Source organism: Bufo gargarizans, chromosome 2, assembly GCF_014858855.1.
Source record: "Bufo gargarizans isolate SCDJY-AF-19 chromosome 2, ASM1485885v1, whole genome shotgun sequence".
Taxonomy (NCBI): Eukaryota; Metazoa; Chordata; class Amphibia; order Anura; family Bufonidae; genus Bufo; species Bufo gargarizans.
Window position 1 is genome coordinate 227,971,244 of NC_058081.1, and position 25,211 is coordinate 227,996,454.

General features: G+C 42.2%; 1 protein-coding gene across 1 annotated transcript in view; it reads right to left on the reverse strand.

Moving 5' to 3' along the window:
• Window positions 1-2,102: 2,102 nt before the first annotated feature.
• NUDT5 (nudix hydrolase 5) overlaps window positions 2,103-25,211 on the reverse strand; it is a 39,136-nt gene continuing 16,027 nt past the window's right edge. The window contains exons 4-10 of the mRNA XM_044276751.1: window positions 11,333-11,385; window positions 11,137-11,244; window positions 9,239-9,334; window positions 6,835-6,936; window positions 6,260-6,268; window positions 6,116-6,169; window positions 2,103-2,617 (exon numbers count right to left, since the gene is read on the reverse strand). Coding sequence (XP_044132686.1) covers window positions 2,508-2,617; window positions 6,116-6,169; window positions 6,260-6,268; window positions 6,835-6,936; window positions 9,239-9,334; window positions 11,137-11,244; window positions 11,333-11,385 — 532 coding nt within the window. The 3' untranslated portion in view covers window positions 2,103-2,507. The remainder of the gene's footprint in view (window positions 2,618-6,115; window positions 6,170-6,259; window positions 6,269-6,834; window positions 6,937-9,238; window positions 9,335-11,136; window positions 11,245-11,332; window positions 11,386-25,211) is intronic.

The following is a 25,211-nucleotide window of genomic DNA, read 5'->3' on the forward strand; positions in this document are numbered from 1 at the left end:
CCGTAGTGCTTCCGTGCCTCTGTTCCACACCGACCTTCCGGATTGCAGACCCATTCCAGTGATAAGGGGAATACGGGCACGGCCGTGTGAATGAGCCCTAAGAAATAGTCCCACACAAAGTCCCAGGGATACATATGGTATGTAACGCCCCCATATATTTATATGAATTTAGAAAAAGGAAGGAAGGAATAAAAGATGTCTGGGCAGCTTCATTATAAGTTCACTATGCTAGCACTGAGAAGAGGACAGTGTACTGAGCCCGTTTGTCTCCCATTAAGGCCTCATGCACACGGCCCATGCTGCGGACCGCAAATTGAGGTCTAGAAAGCAGGGGCATCGACCGTAGGGTCGCCGCATGTGGACGTGGACCCATCGACTTAAATGGGGTCCGTGATCCGTATCAGACGGTCCGCACGGCAGAAAAGTAGTTAATGCACTGACCTTCCGGATTGCGGACCCATTCAAGTGAAAGAGTCTGTATCTGTGATGCGGGGTGCAAATGGCCGGTACCAGTGTATTGCATACCCGCTGTTTGCATTTGCAGCCACAGCTGCATAAAGCCTAAGTGTGTGAGAAGGTGGACCAGAAGGACTAACGAGGCTCTGGCAGGGACAAAAATGTAACGGATATAAAATTAATTGGTGGGATAACCCCTTTTAGGGATCTGCCACCAATATTTGGAATGAAACAATTTTAATCGTATAGATGTGTGAAGGGACACTTAGGATTTGAAGCACTGTTACAGAAACACGCAAAAAGCAACCTTAGTGCAAGTATTACATTTGTGCAATTAATTTAACTTTTTGCAATGCTGATCTAAATGTATTTGTAATTATAAAGAGGATAAACTTTTTTTTGAAAATTCTTTAATGTATACAAAAAAAATAATTCTATGTAGAATGAATGCATTTGTAACGATACAAAACTTTACATTTATATCTGCCAAGCATTCCCCTACAATCTAGCAAAATGCTTCATACTGTATCGTGTTTAGAGGTAGGATAATGTATGGAAGAGAAAAAACAGCAGCCACACATGGAGGATTCATTTCCTGTTATGCCTTCAAATATTAAAATGATAAATGCTATAATATCAAGTTAATCTGAATAGTTAACAAGATGTTTTTAACTAGTATTGTCAGAAGCATCTATTCCTTGCCTCCTATGCTACTGAAACTAACCCTGTCCACCAAACAAAAGGTTTATATTCAGGTTATAAGAGACGTTTTTGCAGGGAAAGGTTTACGACATTTATAATCTGCGCATGTAAAAATCATTTCTATCCTTGTTATCCACACATTATTTAGAGGTCAGGCATACATTACATGTCCAGAAAAAACATGTTATCCATCTATCTCTCCGACGTGTCTACAGTAGATTTAAAAGTTGGGTACCCGTTGATCAAATTTTTATTAGGGCTCATGCACATGAACGTATGTATTTTGCTGTCCGCAAAACACTGATCTGTAAAAAATACAGATGACATCTAAGTGCATTTCATATTTTGTGGAACGGAACAGCTGGCCCCTAATAGAACAGTCCTATCTTTGTCCGTAATGCAGACAATAATAGGAGATGTTTTGTTTTTTTTCGGAACGGACATACGGAAACGGAATGCACACGGAATAACTTCTGTTTTTTTTTTTTTGCGGACCCATTGAAATAAATGGTTCCACATACGGTCCGCGAAAGAAACAGAACTGACACGGAAAGAAAATACGTTTTTGTGCCTGAGCCCTTACACTGCATGATTTCTCATTAAAAGAAAAAAAACTTTTTTTCCCCTCAATTTGTTTTCATTCAAAATTTTGCTTAGTGCAGCTTGTATATATTCCAATACACAGAAAGCTGCAGAATGCTGTCAGTGCTGAATATGACAGATGATTGCTCAGGAGATGGAGGTTGGAGATGAAAATATGGTAGTAAGACTTTGCCCTTACTTTATCTTCATCCATCGTAATGAAAATGAACAAATGTTCTAAAACTAAGGGTACTTTCACACTAGTGTTGTTAGAATTTGGCAGGCAGTTCCGTTGCCGGAACTGTCTGCCGGATCCGGAAATCTGTATGCAAACGGATATCTTTTTTTTCTGGGTCCAGATCCATTAGACTTATTCATTGAAATACCGGGTCCGGCGATGGAGCAATTTCCGGAACACTTGGTACCGGATCTGGCATTATTACATTTCAATGGCAAGTGCGGTAGTGTTCTGGAATTTTGGCCGGAAAAGATAAAGCAGCAAGCTGCAGTATTCTTTCCGGTCAAATACCGTACAAGGGACGGAAAGGAAGACTTCCTGAACAGATTGCTTTCCATTCAGAATGCATTGGGACAAAACGGAAGTGTTTTTTCCCAGTATTGAGACCCTTTACTGGATTTTAATACTGGAAAAGAATAACGCTAGTGTGAAAGTACCCTAAGGTGGGTTATACACAGTTAATGGAGAAACACATCAGACAGGCTGCTCTTTTAAAACAGAATGAAAGTGCCCAAACCAGGTAAACTTATTATCCCTTCAGAAATGGTAGTTCATAAGGTTTAGCCACAGCATGCTCCAGGGCCAAGGCATAAGTGTAGACTCTGGCATCCACCACCAGTTTTTCATTTGCAACCAGTTCTGAAAATACAATTAAAAACATTAAAACATTGCAAAAATCGCTAATATTTTACAATCTTTAAAGGGTTTCTACCACTTCGGTTTCACATATTTAGCTGTCAGACACTAGCGATCCGCTAGTGTCTGCTCTGCCCAACCATCCTAATATAATTGCTTTTGGGACAGCCGTTTTGCTAAAAAAAAAGAACTTTTATTAATATGCTAATGAGCCTCTAGGTGCTATGGGGGCGTCATTAGCACCTAGAGGCTCCGTCTACCTTCAGAAACTGCTGCCGCCCAGCGCGTCCCTCCAGCCCGCCCATCTCCTCCTGAATGCAATCCTCCTTGTGAGCGCCTGTATTCGGCGCATGCGCAGTGAATGTCTGACAGCTTCCCTGCTCAGACATCTCCACTGCGCCTGTTCCTCGGAGCACTATGGCGTCATCGCGCAGGCGCAGTGGAGATGTCTGAGCAAGGAAGCGGTCAGACATTCACTGCGCATGCGCAGAATACATACGCTCACAAGGAGGATCGCATTCAGGAGGAGATGGGCGGGCTGGAGGGACGCGCTGGGCGGCGGCAGTTTCTGAAGGTAGACGGAGCCTCTAGGTGCTAATGACGCCCCCATAGCACCTAGAGGCTCATTAGCATATTAATAAAAGTTCTTTTTTTAGCAAAACGGCTGCCCCAAAAGCAATTATATTAGGATGGTTGGGCAGAGCAGACACTAGCGGATCGCTAGTGTCTGACAGCTAAATATGTGAAACCGAAGTGGTAGAAACCCTTTAAATGGTCACTCTACTGTAACACAACTTTGCATATATATCATTAGTCTAGGTGAATATAAAATTCCAATTCCCTAAATTAAGGGTACATTCACACAGTACATCTATCACAGTTGAATGTGGCTGACCGGCTTGCAGATTAGCACCATTGAATGGGGCTACAACACAGCAGATACCAATTGTTGTTTCCAGCTGTGTCCAAACATAAACTGTACCAAGAAAGGACATGTCCTTTGTTAGAGCAGTTGTGGCAATAAATCACAACCTCCCAATGAAAACTGTGGAAGGCAGTTTCCACACCAAATTCCGAGGACAAAAATATTAGTGTGCATTCACTCTGATCTGTAGACTTCAGAGACCAAGGCAGACTGCGAGCTTGGCGAAAAATTAGATTACAAGTGCAAATAGTTTATGGAGAGGGGAAGGGTGGAGTAATGAGCTGCAAAGTGAGACATAGACGGGGAGGCTGCAGCAGCTAATAGTACGTTTCCTATGTCACCCTAAATGCTTTATTCACACCAATACTTCATTACACATCAAGACTTGCAGTACTTCTAATATATCCTCCATGTTGTTCCTAAGTGATTGTGAGTAAGAATTAGGCTGGGTACACATAACAGTTTTATTTTTCATTCTTCAGATCAGTCAGAAGAATAGAAAAATAATTTTAAAAACTGATCCTTTATTTTGAGCATCCGTTGTGCTCATTATGCATCTATTTTTGTCAGTTCCCTCAAGAGATCTGCTTTTTTTTGACAGGAGAAAAAGTCCTGCATTGAAGACATTCTCCAGTCAAAAGCAATTTCTGATGGAACAAAATTGGATGATAAATGAGCACAAAATAAAAGGACCTTTATTTTTTTTGTTTTTATCTTTCTATTCTGATGGATTAGAAGAACAGAAAACAAAACGTTGACGTGAACCCAGCTTTAAATGGGTATTTCCATCACAGACAATAGAGGCATATCGCTAGGTTATGCCCCATTGTCTGATAGGTGTGGGGAAATGAACGGAGGGCGCACTGTGCATGCGCAGCCGCCCTCCATTCACTTCTATGGGGCCGCTGAAAATAGACAAGGGCATATAGCTACCAGGCAACCAACCCACTATGTATCAGTAACATAGGCACCTGCATCTGGCTATCTGCATAGTGCTGCTGACAGAAGCAAGTGGCTCAGGGTTCAAATGTAGAAAAGTCAGTATGACTGCAACTGAACAGTTCAACTTACCATTGGTCCATGCAGAGAAATTCACATTAAGCACCAATTGATATCCATTTTCCCTCTGAGACTCATTCATTCAAATAAAAGGGTCCAGATAAAAAAAAAAATGGATGCACCCAGATGCCGTATGGATATTCAGATATGCCCGTGTTTTGTGGATGGAAATCGGAATGTTTTCTGAATCGCTCATTCAGATGGACATAATGCAGCTGCATTTTTGCTGCATTACAGCTGCACACCACATGTGGTTCAAGTGAACTGAACATAGACCACTGTAGAACCCATTAATCTTCGTTCACTTTTGAATCCAGGTCTTGCAGAGATAATGCGGCCTGTCTAAATGAGGTTTTAAAAGTTCCTGTCACCACAAAGTCTAATCTGCAGGCAGGATGTTATAGAGCAGGAGGAGCTGAGCAGATTGACAAATAGTATGGGAAAAGATTCAGAAAAACTTGTAATTGATACATTAACCGTATTTTCCAGCCTCAGATCAGAGCCCCGCCCCAGCCTCAGCTCAAAACCCCTCTAGCCTCCATTAGGCTCAGACCAGCGCCCCATCAGACTCAGATCAGATCCCCAATCAGCCTCAGATCGGACCCCCAATTCCCCATCATCAGACCTAAAAAAATAAAAACTTACCTCGCTTGCTCCGGATGGTGCTGCAGATCCAGGACACAGTGCTCCATTGCTTCTACCGGATCCTGCTGTGCACTGTGACCTGATGGCGCAAAGCGTTTGGTCATAGTGCGCGTCTATGTGCACTACGTCCTGATGCTGTGTGCAATAGCATAATGTAAGAGGTCATAAGCATTCAGACTATAAGACGCACTGCCACTTTTCCCCCATTTTGGTACATTTTTGCTATTTATGATTTAATTGTTCACGGGGGAGATGTTATCAGTGATCAATAGCTATGTCTATATACACACTTACACAGGGAATGCTATCAGTCACTGAATTTGCCTTCCCCATGTACAACTGAAGTCAGAAATAGCAGAGATTTAAATGTTCAAATACAAGTATTACTGAATCTTTTCACATAAAACTATATAAATCTATTCAGCTCCTTCTGCTCTATAACACGCTTCCTGCAGACAGCGCTGCATTTTGTGACAACAGGTTCTTTAACACTCAGCTATATTCCTATTGCTTTTAGTGGTTTGTCATCAAAAACTTCCCTAACAACATAAATGCTTCTATAATAGAGTGGGAGTTTTCTGACAACAAATTACTGTACAGTGCTTGAGCTAAAAAACACACCAAAATGCAACTGCCCAATACAAGCTCTGTGCCGACAGTGAGGCAGAAAGAAATGCATGTGGAGTTCAGCTCTGAATTTAGTAGAATGGTAAATACAGCTCTGTATACAAGCTGTAACTTAGGAGAAGTACAGGATAAATAAAAGTATTCACAATGTTGCACAATCACAAGGTGAAGACGTGTTTAAATTACCCTTTGGAGGCCAGTATAAATAAATGGAAATTAACCATGCAATAAACATATATACATACCATCTATACGCTTTCGAAATTCTATTTTAGGCATCAGTATGGTTTCTGTAAACTCTACAAAAAATAGTAATGTGTATCAAATGTGTATCAAACGCATACAAATTACCTGCTAAACTTTACATGGTTTTTAAAAATGTAACATACCTCCTTCCGCTAACAGGGTGGATATAAAGAAGATGGAAAAAAGAAAACAAACAAACAGTCAATAAACAATATAAAAGTAGATTCCACATTTAAAAAACAGCAGTTTATAACTGCTTCAAGTCCATCAAAATATAATTGTGCCTAGACATCATCTATATAAAACCTCTGCTCTTATTAATTTATAAAATAAATACAAAAGTTGGTATTTTATTTTATGAAAAACAAAAACATTATACAACAACAAAAAACACCATCTAGTTGACAAAGTTAATTAAAGGGGTTTTCCAAGCTGAAGATATTGATGATCTATCCTCAGGATAGGTCATTAAATTAAGAGCAGTGGGGCTTCTAACACCCCACATCCCCACAATCACCTGTCCCTCTGCAGCATCTGGCACCGGAATTAACATGTTGAACGGAGCCGGAAGCTCAGCTCTGTTCAAAGTGTAGTGGCCATTCTGGCGTGCTGGGTTACTGCAGCTCAGCTCGCATTCATCTGAACCCTGATCTGATCAGAAAACCCCATTTAAACAAACCAGTGATTACAGTATAGTTTTTGACAGTGGGTTACTCACCAAGCTTGGGTTCTGGTCTCACGTTTGCAGAATCATCCCCATTAATGTGGACAGTTACAATGTACGTTGTACAATTTGACAGTCCAGGATCTAAACAAGACACTGCATAATAAAGAACAGAAATGTTTGTGATAAAACCAAAAGGTATTTATGTCAATGCAAATTCTACCATGTTTATATGCACAATTTACTACCGAACCTCTCCCACTTGCATTGATTAGCACTATAAGCTGTCCACATGGAGTAGGTGCCAATATTATTTTATGAATGTGTTCACACCTCATATTTTACACAGATGTTTTCCCACATGCACTACATATATTTGTCAACACATGTTCCACAGATTTTAGTGCATCTAGGTGGAAATAAAGTGCAAACTGTGCATAATACAATTACAGATTGCTGTTATAAACATAGCTAAACACTATGGCACACAAAAGTCACAGTTTTTTTTTGCCCTAAACCACATTTTGCCAGCTTGGACTCTTTTTTTTATAAAGTCAATAAAGCATAGTGGAAGGGGCCATTGCCAGAATAACCATAATTTACAACACTAATTGGCGGCTCCACTTGTGTATGTAGATCTTAAAATACTAAAGTAAAGTAACATCTGATGAAGTCTTGGCGGTAAAAAAAGAGAAAAATGACACTGAAAACGTGTAAAAAAAAAGGCTGTGTGTGGAACCACGCTAGGGCTGTGACATAGTACTATGAGAGATATAAGGCAATGCTTCTCGAGCTGAAGGCTGTAGATCGGTACGGAACTGCACAGTGCAAAGTCAAAGCACTGTTATGTACCATTCAAATATCCCAGCACCCCTGGTCATTAGCTGTTCCAAAATAACTTCGGAACAACACAGCATTACTGCAGCACTGCTCACGGTCACTTCAACTGACTGGCGGGGGATGCAGGATGTCAGACCCCCAGTGATCAAACATCTTCAGAGGATAGGTCAGCAATTTTAACCCCTTAAGAACTGGGTCTATTTTTGTTTTTCAATTTTGATCCCCCCCCCCACCCCATTCCAATAGGCATAACTTTTTAATTTTTCCGTTCACATACCCATATGAGATAATATTTTTTGTGGGACAAGATAAACTTTCTTCCATTAAGGTGCTCACTGCGCAGGAAATTGTGAGAGATTTTTGCACGTAGTGATAACTGTTATGCTTATTTTTCAATTGTTTATATATTTTTATATGTAAAATTGGTAAAGGGGGGTGATTTGAACTTTTTTTTATTATTATTATTATTTTTTTTACACAGTAACTTTCAGGCCCTCTTTCAATCCCTTGTCCCATTCACCATAACAGAGATCTATTATGGTGAATAGGATTCTGACGCTCTGCCTGCTGAGCTGAGCCATATGCACAGTTTAGCAGGCAGCTTACAGTGACAGGCCTGGGAACCTTCAGCAGGCCCCAGGCTGTCATGGTAACCGATTGGAGCCACGCAATTTCATCAAAGCTGCATCCCTCTACCTAACCTCACAAATGCCGTGATCACTTTTGAACACAGCACCTGAGGGGTTAAATGACTGGTTTTGGTGTCATTGCTGATCCTGGTCATTACAGCCAGGTGCCTGCTGTATTATACAGCAGACACCCACCGCATATACAATCCCTTGCACATAATGCTGTACATGTATGGCATTATGCATTAAAGTGGTTCTCTCACTTCAGCAAGTGGCATTTATCATGTAGAGGAAGTAAATACAAGGCTCTTACTAATGTATTGCGATTCTCCATATTGCCTCCTTTGCTGGCTGGATTCATTTTTCCATTACATTATACACTGATTGTTTCCATGGTTACAGACCACCTTGCACTCCATCAGCGGTGGTCATGCTTGCACGTCATAGGAAAAAGTGTCAGCCTCCCTGGTGGCCGGGACCATGGGAGCGCATATAAGCTAGTGTTTTTTTCCTATAGTGTGCGAGCACGACCACCACTGATGGATTGCAGGGTGGTCTGTAACCATGGAAACGAGCAGTGTATAATGTGATGGAAAAATGAATCCAGCCAGCAAAGGAAGCAATATGGATAATAACAATATATTATCAAGTGCCTTGTATTAACTTTATATACATGATAAATGCCACTTACTGAAGTGAGACAACCCCTTTAAGGGATTAAAAGTACCTCTAACTCTGTTTTTAGTGGAGCAGGTAATCTAGCCATTATATTCCCTTTTTCTTCCAAGATTAAAATATTATAATGGTGGTTGTTTGGGAACAGGGACACCAACAAATATCAACAGTTGAGTTTTGGTAAGGCCGGGCTTTTTGCTTTTTGATACAGAGCACTCATGTAATCTTGGTATAAAATTAAACCAAGTCGGGTTTAATCTGCATTGCATGCTATTGTGATAAGTGAAAGTCCAGCCAAACAACTATTAACAGACCTGGGGAGCACTCCATGACTTCTCCTTTATAACCAGTTTCCTCTTCCAGTTCTCGAAGCGCTGCTTGCTCTGCGGTTTCATTTTCATCTATAAGGCCTAGCAGAAGATCACAAAGATGACATTAAAACGAATTATAGGGGGACTCTTCCTATTTTTATCTAGGAATAATATACTAGTGAAGTAATGGTCATTTTACACAGGCCGAGAAATGATTGGGAATCATTGCTGGTGTATGGGGATGAACGATCGTTACTGCGATTGTTTGTCCCCATTCAGTTTGCATATGGTTAGCAGCACATCACTGTTTACACAGGGCAAAGTACTGCAGATAAATTATAATCGTATACACATTTACATGGGACAACTATAGGGAACAAGTCTTCGAATGAAAGTTCATTGCCAATAATGGGCCCAAATCCTCGACCAGTGAAAAAGGGCCCTTAGTTGTTCATAGATATATGATGGCACAAGTAGCTCTGTGCCTGCAGCCTGTCTAAGGTCACTTTCACATAGTCAGTATTTTGCATCAGTATTGATAAGCCAGAACAAGGAGTGGGTCCAAAACACAAAAGAAGCACATATCTTTCCATTATACCCTTTCTCTGTAAATTCCACTTCACTTCTACTGACTGTGGGACAGTTGCCTTAATTTATTTTTGGCATGCTGTAATATAAAAGGGGCATAAGAAAAACTTAAAGGTGCATTCCAGTTATATTAACGTAACATTAACTATTAGATTGGTGGGGCTCCTACTGCTGGGGACCCCACCAATCACAAGAACGGGGGCCCAGTACCCCCCTGCAGTCCTCTGAAATGAACAAATCAGCCATTGGGGCATATGTGCGACCGCTCCAATCATTTATATGGGAATTCCAGAGATAGGTGAGCGCTGTACTCGGCTATCGCTGGAACTCCTGTAGAAATGAATGGAGTGGCTGCACCGTTCATTTGATGGGGGCTGCAGGGGGTACAGGGCCCCCATTCTTATGACTGGTGAGGTCCCAAAGGTAGGACTCCCACCAATATAATAGTTATCCCCTCTCCTGTGGATGGGGGATAACCTAATGTAACCGGAATACCACTTTAAAAAATTAACAAGCCATGATTTTCAACAATAATGTGCGACCTTTTTCCACTTTTACTCCAAGCTCTTTGCCAACTTATAGTTGAATTCATGCCATCTACAGGATTAGTAATCTGCCTGTTTTGTCTGGATTGCTCCTTTTCGTAACTACTTTTATATCGTATAGTTTTCATTGTCAGTCCCATACACAGTGACTCATATATAACTACCAACCTCCATGACCTCCTTCAGCAAGTGCCAGCCCCGCAGTGCCTCTCATCCCATTCAAGCACCACATTCACCCCATACTTACCTGCTCTGACAGTGTGCCCTTCCTCTACACTCGGACAAGGAAGGTGGGAAAGAGGGTGCCAACATACATCATCCTGTATAAGGGTGCATTCAAACAACCATATTTTCGGTCAGCTTCTGATCCACATTCTTTGTGGATTGCACACGGACTGTTTCATTTCTATAAAAAAAAATGCCATCCGTGTGGCCGAGCCGCAAGTGATAAAACATGTTCTATTCTTGTCCATTTTGCTGACAAGAATAGGCATTTTTATAATGGGGCCCATGAAAACATGCAGAGCTGCTGTCACATTATGACCCTACATCAGAAGGATGCAGCTGTCTTGTCTTGTCAGATACTGCACTTGGCCTTTGTCTACATCCAGAAATGGACCTGCCTGAAAATGACTGCACTGAGCAGCTGAAACGTTGCTATCTTACACCGGATGAATAAAACTTCTCTTTTGCACTGGAATGGTGCCTTCTTCTCTGCTTTCACAGAAATGGAACAGATACCAACAAAGATATAATAGAAACAAATACCTGCAGGAAATTCCAGACAGTAGCAACCCAGAGGAGGTCTGAACTGTTTGATGAGCACCATGCATTCATAATGGAGCGTTCGTTGTAGTACTGGTATTATTGCTACGCCTATTCAGTGACAAAAGGAAAATATGCTAAATTATGGAATTATTCACAATCGTTCCAAAGTTTCCCAATATAAGGACAAGATATTTACCATCCACAGCATTGCCGTCTCTTCTTGTTGTCCTCTTTACAGTTTCCCACGTTCTGGCAGATGATATGATGAAATGAAAGTTTTATTGAATTTTTTTTTTTATCTATGAAGAAATATCACTGTTTCTATATGGACATACATTCTATCAGTTGCAGTATTTTCTTTGAGTGGCTTTTCTTTTTGTTGCAAGTACAATCATGGCCAAAAGTTCAGACTGACACATAAATAAACGTACATTATAAACGTACTTTGACAGTCCGTATGGCAATCAGATCCATAATATTCACTTTATTCAAAACAGTAACTTTTATTAATCTGTTAGTAAACTACTCAGCAAACAAAAGATTGAAAACCCTATTGTCTGGTGTGGTGTGTATTATATATAAGAGAAGTGGCAAACCAGTACTATAAGATTTATACTTAATATTTTTTTTTATTTTTGTTTTACCTTTTATTTACTAACTATTAGCCCCCTTTGGGGCTAGAACCCTTGTCCTATTCACCCTGATAGAGCTCTATTAGGGTGAATAGGGTCTCACACTCTCCCTGCTGGCCTGTGCATAGCGCACACAGCAGCAGGGAGCTTACCATAGCAGCCAGGACGCCACTGAAGCCTTGGCTGCCATGGTAAGCTCTATGGTAACCGATCGGAGCCGCAGGATTACACTGCTGCCAATGGAGCACCAATGAGGAGGAGGGGACCCTGTGGCCACTGCCACCAATGTTTTTAATACTGGGGCGGCGCACTGCGCCACCAATGAAGGTAACTCACCCATTAATTCAAATATAGGAGGCGGGTACTGGCTGTTAGTTAACCTGCCGCGGATCACAGCTACCTCTTATTGAGGTTGGGTGCCGGCTATATGAATCTGCAGCCAGTACCCGCCTCCTGTATTTGAATTAATGAGTTAGTTAACTTCATTGGTGGCGAAATGGCCACAGCCCCATCTCTCTTCCCCTCTCATTGGCGGCGGTGGCAGCAGCGGAACAGGGGGGAAGGAGGGACCGCGTCCTTCTCCCCTGTGCTGCTGAAGGAACATAGCGCCCACTGCAGTAGCGCAGCCCAGTATCGGTAAATGGCAAATCCCAGTATCTACCGATACCGGGACAAAAGTATCGATTTGGTGTCGATAATTCTATACAGGAGACAACCCTAATACCAACAGTAAAGCGTCCCGAGACCATTCATGAGTGGGGTCCGCTGTTCTGTACAGCTTTATTCAAGTCAGTTATGTGCCGAATCCAGGACTTCCGTCATTTTCATTGTCCTGCTCTTTTAGCAGAAGAACAACGGAAATCATTGCACTGATGTGAACGTGCCCCTAGTCGGTATGTATTGTTAACGTCCTTGTGGCATTACAGGTTCTGTGCAACCATTAACAATGTCAACTAAACACTGCAGTCATAATTAGTTTAATTACAGCACACTGCAGCTTGTATGCTCGCACAGTATTCAACCACAGCATGGCCGCAAAATGTGAACATACCCTTGAATTTCACATCATTAAATGGTGAAGCATAGCTGCTGTGCTGAATCTGTCAGCAGGGTTTGTACCTATGACACTGGCCGACCTGTTACATGTGCATTTGGCAGCTGAAGGCATCTGTGTTGGTCCCATGTTCATATGTGCCTGCATTGCTGAGAAAACTGAATTACTTATGGCAATTTCCTTTTCATGAATCCTCCACGACGGCATTACCATGAGAGAGGTCCCGCCTCCAACCAGGTAGGGACAGGAAGAATAAATCTGACCCTCCTCCACCCATCCTCAGTGTCTTTATGGACCAACAGCCTAGAGAGTCTTTTAATCATTCAAACTCAAACATAATATACATCTATCTACACTTTTTTTTTTTTGGGGGTGGGAATATCACATGCCGTCGTGGAGGATTCATGAAAAGGAAATTACCATAAGTAATTACAGTTTTTCCTTTCATCCTCTATGACGGCATTACCATGAGATATACTAGAGAACTAAATTAGGGTAGGACAATAGCTTGCAGAACCTTCCTGCCGATGTCAACCCTGTAATGTTTAATAAATGTATGGGGGCTAGAAGATGGTTGCTGCTTTGCTAATTTGCTCAATCTGTGCATCAGCTCTCTCTGCCCAAGAAGTGGAAATAGACGAGTTGAGTGAGCTTTCATTATTTTAGGGGGGAACTTGTAATATCCTGTAGGCTTCAGATATCATTGTTTTGATCCACCTATCTAGGAAACCTTTAGATACTTTAAGACCTTTTGCGGCCCCATTTTGCGGTCCGCATCTTTTGCGGCCCCATTGAAGTGAATGGGTCAGCATCCAAGATCGGATGCGGACCAAAACAACGGTCGTGCGTGTGCATGAGGCCTAAAGGAGAGATATGAACTCTTAAGGTATTTGGGTGCAGTCCTTATTCAAATCCAGACTGTAGAAAACTGTTTGTAAAACATCAGTAGATATCCTAGACTCTTTGCCCCACAAACAAAATCTTCTCCAAATTTTTGTATACATTTTAGAGGTTACAGGTTTCCTGCCTCCTGCCATGGTGTTAATAACTCCATCTGAAAGGCCTCTAGATATTTAAGTTATCCTTTCAGATTCCATGCAGCCAAGTGTACTTTTTCTATCTGTGGATGAACTACTGGGCCTTGAAATAACAGATCCGGGCACCAAGGATAAATCTGTGGACTTTAAATCGAGAGAAGTTTCAGTAGGGGAAACCAGGATTTCCTTTGCCATAATGGAGCTATTAAAATTACGTGAGCCTTTTTTTCTCTTATCTTTTCTAGATAGGCAAGAGAGAAGTCCCATTTTTGAGCTAGAGCAGGCATGCTCAACCTGCGGCCCTCCAGCTGTTGCAAAACTACAACTCCCAGAATGCCTTAACAGCCTACAGCTATCAGCCTACAGCAGGGCATGGTGGGAGTTGTAGTTTTACAACAGCTGGAGGGCCGCAGGTTGAGCATTCCTGAGCTAGAGCATCTATCCCTGAATTTAGGGAGATTTTTTTTGGGCATTTTGTGTTTTTGTTTGAGGTAAACAGATCTACCAGAGGTTTGCCCCATTTTTGCACTATTTTCAAAAAGATTTCAATTTTTAAACTCCATTCTCCAGAGTTTAACCGAAGCCGGCTTAAGAAATCTGCTTTTACGTTTAACGTCCCCTTCAAACGAACGGCCGAGAGAGTTCTGATATGTTGTTCTGTCCAAGAAAATATTTTTTCTGCAACCTGATTGAGAGCTCTGCTTTTTGTACTGCCCTGGTGGTTCACATAAGCTACAACAGTCATGTTGTCTGACCTTATCTGTAAGTCCTTTCTTAACAGATCTGGGGAAAATGCTCTTATTGCCTCCCAAACAGCCTGTCATTCTCTCAGATTTGAAGAGGAATTTGCCTGTTTGGCTGGCCACTGTCCCTGAAAACAGAGTTGTGAGCAGTGCGCCCCCCAGCCCCATAAAATTACATCAGTCGTGACCATCATCAAGTTCCTGGCGCCACATGAAACTCCTCTCTGGAGATGGTGCAGGTCCTGCCATCAAAGAAGAGAATAAGACACGGAAAAGGCGAGAACAATTTTGTTCTCTAAAGCATTCAGGTCTTTGTTCCAGTGCTCCAGTATCCACAGTTGGAATATCAGAATGGAACTGGGCCCATCTCACTACTGGAATACAGGCTGTTAGGGTACCTAGAAGTTTCATGGCTTCCCGAACTGTACAGATTGGGTGATCCCGAAAGTTTGAGACCTTGTCCAGAATCATAGTAGCCAGAATCATAGTGGCAGAAACGTCTTTTGTTTTACCGAATCCAGAAGGAAGCCCAAAAACACTAGGTTCTGGGAAGAGACTGGATTTGATTTTTCCCAATTTATTATTCAGCCTAAAGCTACTTGCACACTAGCGTTACAAATACTGTAAAAGGGACTGAACTGAAGACATCCTGATGCATACTGAATGGATTGCTTTCCATTCAGAGTGCATTGGGACAAAACGGAAGCGTTTTTTTCCGGTATTGAGCCCCTATGATGGAACTCAATACCAGAAAACTTTAACGCTAGTGTGAAAGTACCCTAACTGATAAAGGGTCTGACAGGTTCAGAATAGACTGTTCTCCAAATTTTCTGCCGAGTTTCCAATCACCAAAAGGTCGTCCAGATATGGGACTATGATTATGTTTAACCTCCTCAGGTGAGCAACTACTTCCACCATCACTTTGGTGAAAACCCTCGGAGCAGATGTGATTCCAAAGGGTAAAACCTGAAACTGAAAGTGCCTGAGGGTTCCCTTGATGTAATTGTAAACTGCTAACCTCAGGAATTTTTGATCTTTTTTGCAAACCGGGATATGATAATAGGCATCTTTCAGGTCCAAAGAGGCCATGTAGTCCCCCTTTTATTTTATTTTTTAGACGGTTTATGGTCGACCTTAATGTCTTAATTTTGAATTTCTCGTACATATTTATTTGCTTAGAAATTTCAGGTTCATAATTAAACGGTACTTGCCATTGGGTTTCTTTACCAAAAATACAGTTGAATAACAACCTGATTCCTCTTGGTCCAAAGGAACAGGAACAATGGCTTTTAGATTGAGGAGCTCTAAAATCACTTCTTCTAGTTTTTTCTGCAGAAGAGGCGACCTTTGAAGAGGAGTAATTTTGAAATTTTTTATAGGAGGAGGGGGAGGGAATTTGATATTGTAGCCCTTTTGGACAATGTTTAAGACCCAGAGATTTCTTGTAATCTTTTCCCATTCCTTTAGAACGAATGTTAATCTCCCTCCCAACTGAGATCTGGCGTCATTGTTTAGGGGTTTCAGGATTGGACACAAATAAAAATCCTCTACATCTGCCACCTCTTTGCATTTTCCCCCTATTAGATCTTTTTGACAGGGAAAAAACACCTTTTTTGGTCTTCCGAAAGGGAAATTTCCTTTTCCCTAAAACCCCAAGAAAGCATTTCTTTGAATCTGAGGCTTTTTCCAGAATTTTTTCTAGGACCTCCCCAACCAAAATGTTCCCATGGAAAGGGAGACTACAAAGTAATTTTAGAACAGATGTCTCCCGACCAAGACTTTAACCATAAGGCCCTTCTAGCAGCAATAGATGGGCCCGTGGTTTTTGCCGACATCCTTACTGATTCGGCTGTGGCGTCTGATAAGAAATCAACGGCTTTAAGCAATAGGGCAAAAGAGTCTTTTATTGAATCATATAGTGTATTATCTTTAAGAAGAGATTCTAATTGCTCAAGCCAAATTTTAAGAGATCTGGTAACAGTGGTGGCAGATAATTATTTTTAAATAAACCAGAGTCTGCTTCCCATGCTTTTTTAATACAAGTGTCCACTTTTTTACCCATGGGATCTTTTAAAGATCCCATATCTTCAAATGGAAGAGCATTAGTGCTTTTTACAAGCTTTGCTAGCAAAATATCTACCTTTGGGCAAACAATAAAAGGTTTAAAATCCTCTTCATCGAAATGTAGTCTGCGTCTAATTGTCCTGGGAATAAAAAGCTTCTAATCAGGAACCTTCCATTCTCGTTTAATTAGAGTGCGCATATTTTTATGAACTGGAAATACAAGCTTTTTCCTTTGTTGAAGGCCGCTATACATCTCGTCTTGTGCAGAGATCTGCACTTTCTCATCAGACAAATTCATGGTTACCCTGACTGCTTTTATTAGCTCTTTAGTGTCCTCTGAAGAGAACAGACATCTTTTGAACTCAGTATCAGAACCTCAGGAATCGTCAGAATCCTAAGACTCAGCCTCAGAATCTGGATCTGAGATAATAATTTTAGACTCCATATGTTTAATAGAAGAGGAGCTAGGTCCAGCTACAGAGCTTTCAGCCAACGCGGCACGCATTTCTTGCTTAATCACGTCCCTTATCTCATCTCTGATAGATGGGACTAATCCTTAGCAATATTGTTGGTACATTTTTTGCATAGCTTTTTTTATTCAGTTTTCAGGAAATTTTATATTGCAAGAAAAAACACTTCCTAACTTTAGCTTTTTGAGAGCTTTCTTTCTCACTCTGCATATATACCAAAGACAGAAAAACAGGTATTAGCTGCTACCAAACAGAACAAAATAGCAACCAGAATTCTAAGCACATACAGTTGTGTTCAAAATTATTCAACCCCCACTGAAATTGAGTGTTTTGGCCAGTTTGACATTGATTTTGATCATTTCAGTCATCTTGTTTACAATTGAATCAAAGAGGCACTTGTAAGATAGACAAATATAACATAACATTTATAATGAAATAACCACAAATGTATTTTCTGTGCTCACATCATTATCAGTTTTATTCAACCCCCAAGTGACATTCAATCTTAGTAACTTAGTACAACATCCTTTTCCAGTTATAACAGCTTTCAAACGTGAAGCATAGCTTCACACAAGTGTCTTGCAGCGATCTACGGATATCTTCGCCCATTCTTCATGGGCAAAAGCCTCCAGTTCAGTCACATTCTTAGGCTTGCGCGCTGCAACTGCTTTCTTTAAGTCCCACCAGAGGTTCTCAATCGGATTTAAGTATGGTGACTGCGATGGCCACTTCAAAATGTTCCAGCCTTTAATCTGCAACCATGCTCTAGTGGACTTGGAGGAATGCTTGGGATCATTGTCCTGTTGAAAGGTCCAACGTCTCCCAAGCCTCAGGTTCGTGATGGACTGCATCACATTTTCATCCAATATCTCCTGGTACTGAAGAGAATTCATGGTACCTTGCACACGCTGAAGCTTCCCTGTACCTGTAGAAGCAAAACAGCCCCATGATTGACCCCCCGCCATGCTTCACAGTAGGCAAGGTGTTCTTTTCTTCATAGGCCTTGTTCTTCCTCCTCCAAACATAGTGTTGATCCATGGGACCAAACAGTTCTGATTTTGTTTCATCAGTCCACAGAACACTATCCCAAAACTTTTGTGGTTTGTCCACATGACTTTTGGCATACTGCAGTCGACTCTTCTAAGGCCTCTTTCACACTTGCGTTGTCCGGATCCGTCATGTACTCCATTTGTCGGAATTACACACCGGATCCGGAAAAACGCAAGTGAACTGAAAGCATTTGAAGACGGATCCGTCTTCAAAATGCGTTCAGTGTTACTACGACAGCCAGGACGCTATTAAAGTCCTGGTTGCCAAAGTAGTAGTGGGGAGCGGGGGAGCAGTATACTTGCCGCCCGTGCGGCTCCCGGGGCGCTCCAGAATGACGTCAGAGCCAATGCGATCACGTCATCCATGCGCGTGGGGCGCCCTGACGTCGCTCTGAAGCGCCCCGGGAGCCTCGCAGATGGCAAGTATACTGCTCCCCCGCTCCCCACTACACTTTACCATGGCTGCCAGGACTTTAGCGTCCTGGCAGCCATGGTACCCATTCAGAAAAAGATAAACGTTGGATCCGGCAATGCGCCGAAACAACGTTTAGCTTAAGGCCGGATCCGGATTAATGCCTTTCAATGGGCCTTAATTCCGGATCCGGCCTTGCGGCAAGTGTTCAGGATTTTTGGCCGGAGCAAAAAGCGCAGCATGCTGCGGTATTTTCTCCGGCCAAAAAACGTTCCGGTCCTGAACTGAAGACATCCTGATGCATCCTGAACGGATTTCTCTCCATTCAGAATGCATGGGGATAATCCTGATCAGGATTCTTCCGGCATAGAGCCCCGACATCGGAACTCTATGCCGGAACAGAAGAACACAAGTGTGAAAGAGCCCTTATTCTTTGGAGACAGCAAGGGGGTGCGCCTGGGAGTTCTGGCATGGAGGCCTTCATTACGCAGTGTGCGCCTTATTGTCTGAGCTGAAACTTCAGTACCCACATCTGAAAAATCTTTTTTCTGTTCCTCAGCAGTCACACGGGGACTTTTCTCCACTTTGCGCTTCAGGTAGCGCACAGTAGTCGAAGTCAGCATCTTCTTTCTGCCACGAACAGGTAGCGTTTCAACAGTGCCCTTTACCTTGAATTTGCAATGATGCCTTCTATGGTGTCTCTTGGTATATTTAACATCTTTGCAATCTTCTTATAGCCATTGCCCTTCCTGTGAAGAGAAATCACCTCTTCTCTTGTCTTCCTGGACCATTCTCTTGACTTCACCATGTTTGTAAACACACCAGTAAATGTCTAGAAGGAGCTGAGTATCACAGTCATTTTAAATCTGCCTAATTGGTGCTTATTATGCTTGATTGCTGCTCCTTGACATCCACAGGTGTTTTCAATACCTGATCGAAAACACTTGAATGAACCTCTGTTCTTAGGGCTGTTTCACACGAGCGGATGCCGTGCGCGGCATCCGCTCCATGAAAGAGTGCCAAGACCCGATACAGACTGCAGAGGCACAGAGCTCGTGTGAAACAGCCCTTAAGAGTGGTAGTCTTTAAGGGGTTGAATAATTGTGTCAATGAAGAAATCACAAAAAAAACATTTAATACTGTATTACAAAAACAATTGATGTCATTTTAGTTGCATTTGGTTCTTTAAAAAGTCCTTGTAAGATTTCATTCTGAACACAATTACAAATGTACACTAAATTCCCTAAAACCCTTTACAGCATTGGGGGTTGAATAATTTTGAACACAACTGTATGGCACTTACAACTGCCAGGCCCAGTGTGTTCTCCATTGAGACAACCTGCTGGTCAGTCATACTGAACATTTCCAGTGCCTAATGTACCTTTATCCCTTACCTGCAGACCTCAAATCAGAGGGCGACTTCCACCTTAATATCGTGCCATTTCCGCCACAGCAGTGAACAAATAAATTGCGTTCCACCGAACGTATAATTCGTCTCCCGTTCTACTTCCGGTTCCGGCCGTGGGATTTTTTCTTGCATTCCAGCCTGAGCGCTCCTCGACTTCCGGCGTTGCCGCTGCTAGTGCCGAACATTTCGGATGGCAGCCAGGGGCAACGCGAGATCGGAGGGACTCAGTGAGTATCCGGTCCTCACATGGCCTCTCCCCAGCAGGCATACAGAATGGAGGGAGGAAGGAGCTGGACCACCAATGAAAAAATTATGGAGTTTTCTGTTGCGGACAACCAGGTACCCAACTAGGGTTAGGCTGCCCCCAGCTCCCTCATGTGATCGTAGGCATCAAAAACTAAACAGAAATACTGCCTCTGTTCAGATGCAGAACTCACAGCATTGCCATGAGCAAAAAAAGGCCTGTCTCCCATCTGGAAGAGACAGGAAGACACTGAGGATGGGTGAAGGAGGGTCAGATTTATTCTTCCTGTCCCTACCTGGTTGGAGACGGGACCTCTCTCATGGTAATGCCGTCGTGGAGGATGAAAGGGAAAAAATGAAGTTTTAATATATGCAAATGAGCCCCCAGGAGAAATGGGAGTGTTGCCGTTACACCTTGAGGCTTAGCTCGCTACAACTTCCATGCCCTCTGCACTTTGACAGGGCCAGGCTTGATGACGTTTACACTGCCTGGTCCTGTCAAACAAAGTGCAGAGGACGTGGCTGTTGCAAAGAGAGCTGAGCCTCTAGGAGTGACGCCAATGCCCCCGTTGTTCCTAGAGACTCATTTGCATATATTAAAACTGAATTTTTATAAAAAATGTGGACACATGTGAACATGGGACCAACATAGGTGCCTTCAGCTGCCAAGTGCACATGTAACAAGTCAGCCAGTTTCATAGGTGGAAATCTGCTGAAGATGCCCTTTAAGCACTTCTATGATTCATAGTACATTTATTTTAGTAGTCAGCTGTAGGTGCGATGCATAAATTCAGTGGCGAGTCACCACAGCTCAGCTACGTGGATTCATACATCATTATGGCTGAATCAACAGCAACTAAATCTGAACGTATTTTTACCTAACCATATACAGTCAGGTCTATAAATATTGGGACGTCGACACAATTCTAACATTTTTGGCTCTCTACACCACCACAATGGATTTGAACGGTGTAGGAATTACAACAGTTTGCATATGTGCCTCCCACTTGTTAAAGGGAATCTGTCACCTGCTTTTACCATTTTAAGCTGTCACCATCGCTATGTTGACTAAAGTACGTTATTTCCAGCAGTCTTCTTTTTACTTTATTTCGTTTTGTCCTTTTGATATAAAAGCGCTTTTTATGATATGCTAATGAGGCTCCAAGGTGCCCAGAGGGGCGTTTTTTTCCTTCTCTGGTGCCCAGTGACACCCCCCTGCAGTGCCCAAGAACGCCTCCTGATCCTCAAATAACCTCCCACAGTCCTGGCAAACGGTTCCGCCCCCTCCCAACATCATAGTCTACCTTGTAGAAATGCCCGGTCCTGCTTCCTGGCAGCTGACTTTTGAGGCTGTTGCCCTCAGGAGCTTGATGATCGCGCAGGCCGCAGGCGGTACTGCACCTGTGCGAGTTTTCTGGCCTCCGACAGGAAGAAGGACGGGGCATTTCTAGAAGGTAGACTATGACGTGGGGAGGGAGCGGAACCGTTTGCCGGGCTGTGGGAGGTTATTTGAGGATCAGGAGGCGTTTTTGGGCACTGCAGGGGGGCGTCACTGGGCACCGGAGAAGGAAAAAAACGCCCCTCTGGGCACCTTGGAGCCTCATTAGCATAACATAAAAAGCGCTTTTATATCAAAAGGAGAAAACAAAATAAAGTAAAAAGAAGACTGCTGGAAATAAGGTACTTTAGTGAACATAGCGATGGTGACAGCTTAAAATGGTGAAAGCAGGTGACAGATTCCCTTTAAGGGACCAAAAGTAATGGGACATAATAATAATCATAAATCAAACTTTCACTGTTTAATACTTGGTTGCAAATCCTTTGCAGTCAATCACAGCCTGAAGTCTGGAAGGCATAGACATCACCAGGCGCTGGGTTTCATCCCTGGTGATGCTCTGCCAGGCCTCTACTGCAACTGTCTTCAGCTCCCGCTTGTTCTTGGGGCATTTTGCCATGATACTACCACCACCATGCTTCATTGATGAGGTGGTATGCTTAGGATCATGAGCAGTTCCTTTCCTTCTCCATACTCTTTTTTTTCCCCATCACTCTGGTACAAGTTGATCTTGGTCTCATCTGTCCATAGGATGTTGTTCCAGAACTGTGAAGGCTTTTTTAGTAGTGTTGAGCGAACTTGTGTTTTAAGTTCGGTGTCTAAAGTTCGGGTTATCGAAGAATCGCGTTATGGATTCCGCTACCACGGACCATAATGGAATTTAGAATCCATAACGCGATTCTTCGATAACCCGAACTTTAGACGTCGAACTTAAAACACAAGTTCGCTTAACACTATTTTTTAGTTGTTGTTTGGCAAACTCTGGCCTTCCTGTTTTTGAGGCTCACCAATGGTTTACATCTTGTGGTGAACCCTCTGTATTCACTATGGTGAAGTCTTCTCTTAATTTTTGACTTTGACACACATACACCTACCTCCTAGAGCGTGTTCTTGATCTGGCCAACTGTTGTGAAGGGTGTTTTCTTCACCAGGGAAAGAATTCTTCGGTCATCACCACAGTTGCTTTCCGTGGTCTTCCGAGTCTTTTGGTGTTGTTCCAAACAGTTGTTTTGGCCAGGCCTAATGTTTTTGCTATCTCTCTGATAGGTTTGTTGTGTTTTTTCTGCCTAATGATGGCTTGCTTCACTGATAGTAACAGCTCTTTGGATCCCATCTTGAGAGTTGACAGCAACATATTCCAAATGCAAATAGCACACTTGAAATTAACTCTAGAGCTTTTATCTGCTCATTGTAATTGGGATAATGAGGGAATAACCCACACCTGGCCATGGAACAGCTGAGAAGCCAATTTTCCCATTACGTTTGGTTCCTTAACAAGTGGGAGAAACATATGCAAACTGTTGTAATTCCTACACCGTTCACCTGATTTGGATGTAAATACTCTCAAATTAAAGCTGACAGACTGCAGTTAAAGCACATCTTCTTTGTTTCATTTCAAATCCATTGTGGTGGTGTATAGAGCCCAACAAATTTGAATTCTGTCGCTGTCCCAATATTTATGGACCTGACTGTATATAAATCTAGGAATGATTTATCTTATTTTACCCTATTTAAGTTATACTCCTATCCTAATATAAAGCTGTGACACATGAGAAGTGATATAGACTTATTTGGAATAGGGAGTACAGAAAAAGATTTTTAAAAAAACTTTCTTTTTTACCGCACTAGGAATTCTATAACAACATTTAAACTTTTTTTTTTGAATGAATATGGTATATTTTCATACATTTCCATGTTATTGAGAAATAAATGTATATGGGAATGGAATAACCCATCATATTCACATTTCCGTTAATGAAAAATCATGAATACCTATAACGCAACGGTATCGCTACAACAATTCTATGGTGTCACTGAATATCTGACTGTGGGATCCACTTCATCCTTTCTATTTCACCCGGTGAGGGTATTAAAGGACTGCAACAGGGGGTAATGGGTGACCACTGAGAAAGAGATCGGGAATGGACTTCAAAACGCATCTAGGTGTAAAAGAGATGATTTAACACCCGTATACCCCGCTCTGAGAAGGAATATACCGGGCATTGAAAGTGGAAGCGCTTCCATTAATATTATCATGTAACGATTTGTCCGCCCAAGCAAAACACACAGAGCCGACACACGTGGGACGCCGAACTAGAGACAACACGTGGGAAGCTAATTGCAGGCAAAGTATCCAGCCTTCACCAACAGTGAGAGCTCCGAGCGGATGCCAGGACAGGTAAGCGTCCAGCACACCCGTGTACAGTGGGACGCCACTGTTGAACATCGGGGAGCATGGGCCTGCTCTTACTCTATTTGCGAAATTGTGTCGATGTCCCAAAATTTATGGACCTGACTGTATAATGAATGAGTGAACTGAGAGCCAATTCCTAGAATACGACAGGAAGGACATGATTTTAATGTATGACCTCAATCATGGGCAAAGATACTTTTCACTTACTATGGGGCCTCTTGCACACGACCGTATGGCTTTTTCGGTATTTTTGAGTCCATAAAAAAACAGATCCGCAAAAAATATGGAACAGCTGGCCCCTGATAGAACAGTACTATCCTTGTCCGTTATGCGGACAATAATAGGACATGTTCTATATTTGAATGGAACAGAAATATGGAAACAGAAAGTATACGGAGTACCTTTCGTTTTTTTGGCGGATCCATTGAAATGAATGGTTCCGTATACGGAACGCAAAAAAAAAAAGCTTGTGTGCAAAAGGCCTGAAAGATTAGTACACATATATGAAAGCTGTTTGAGCAGGCTTATACTTTGCTATATATATATATATATATATACACACACACACACACACATATACATACAGGTCCTTCTAAAAAAATTAGCATATTGTGATAAAGTTCGTTATTTTCTGTAATGTACTGATAAACATTAGACTTTCATATATTTTAGATTCATTACACACCAACTGAAGTAGTTCAAGCCTTTTATTGTTTTAATATTGATGATTTTGGCATACAGCTCATGAAAACCCCAAATTCCGATCTAAAAAAATTAGCATATCATGAAAAGGTTCTCTAAACAAGCTATTAACCTAATCATCTGAATCAACTAATTAACTCTAAACACCTGCAAAAGATTCCTGAGGCTTTTAAAAACTCCCAGCCTGGTTCATTACTCAAAACCGCAATCATGGGTAAGACTGCCGACCTGACTGCTGTCCAGAAGGCCATCATTGACACCCTCAAGCAAGAGGGTAAGACACAGAAAGAAATTTCTGAACGAATAGGCTGTTCCCAGAGTGCTGTATCAAGGCACCTCAGTGGGAAGTCTGTGGGAAGGAAAAAGTGTGGCAGAAAACACTGCACAACGAGAAGAGGTGACCGGACCCTGAGGAAGATTGTGGAGAAGGACGATTCCAGACCTTGGGGGACCTGCGGAAGCAGTGGACTGAGTCTGGAGTAGAAACATCCAGAGCCACCGTGTACAGGCGT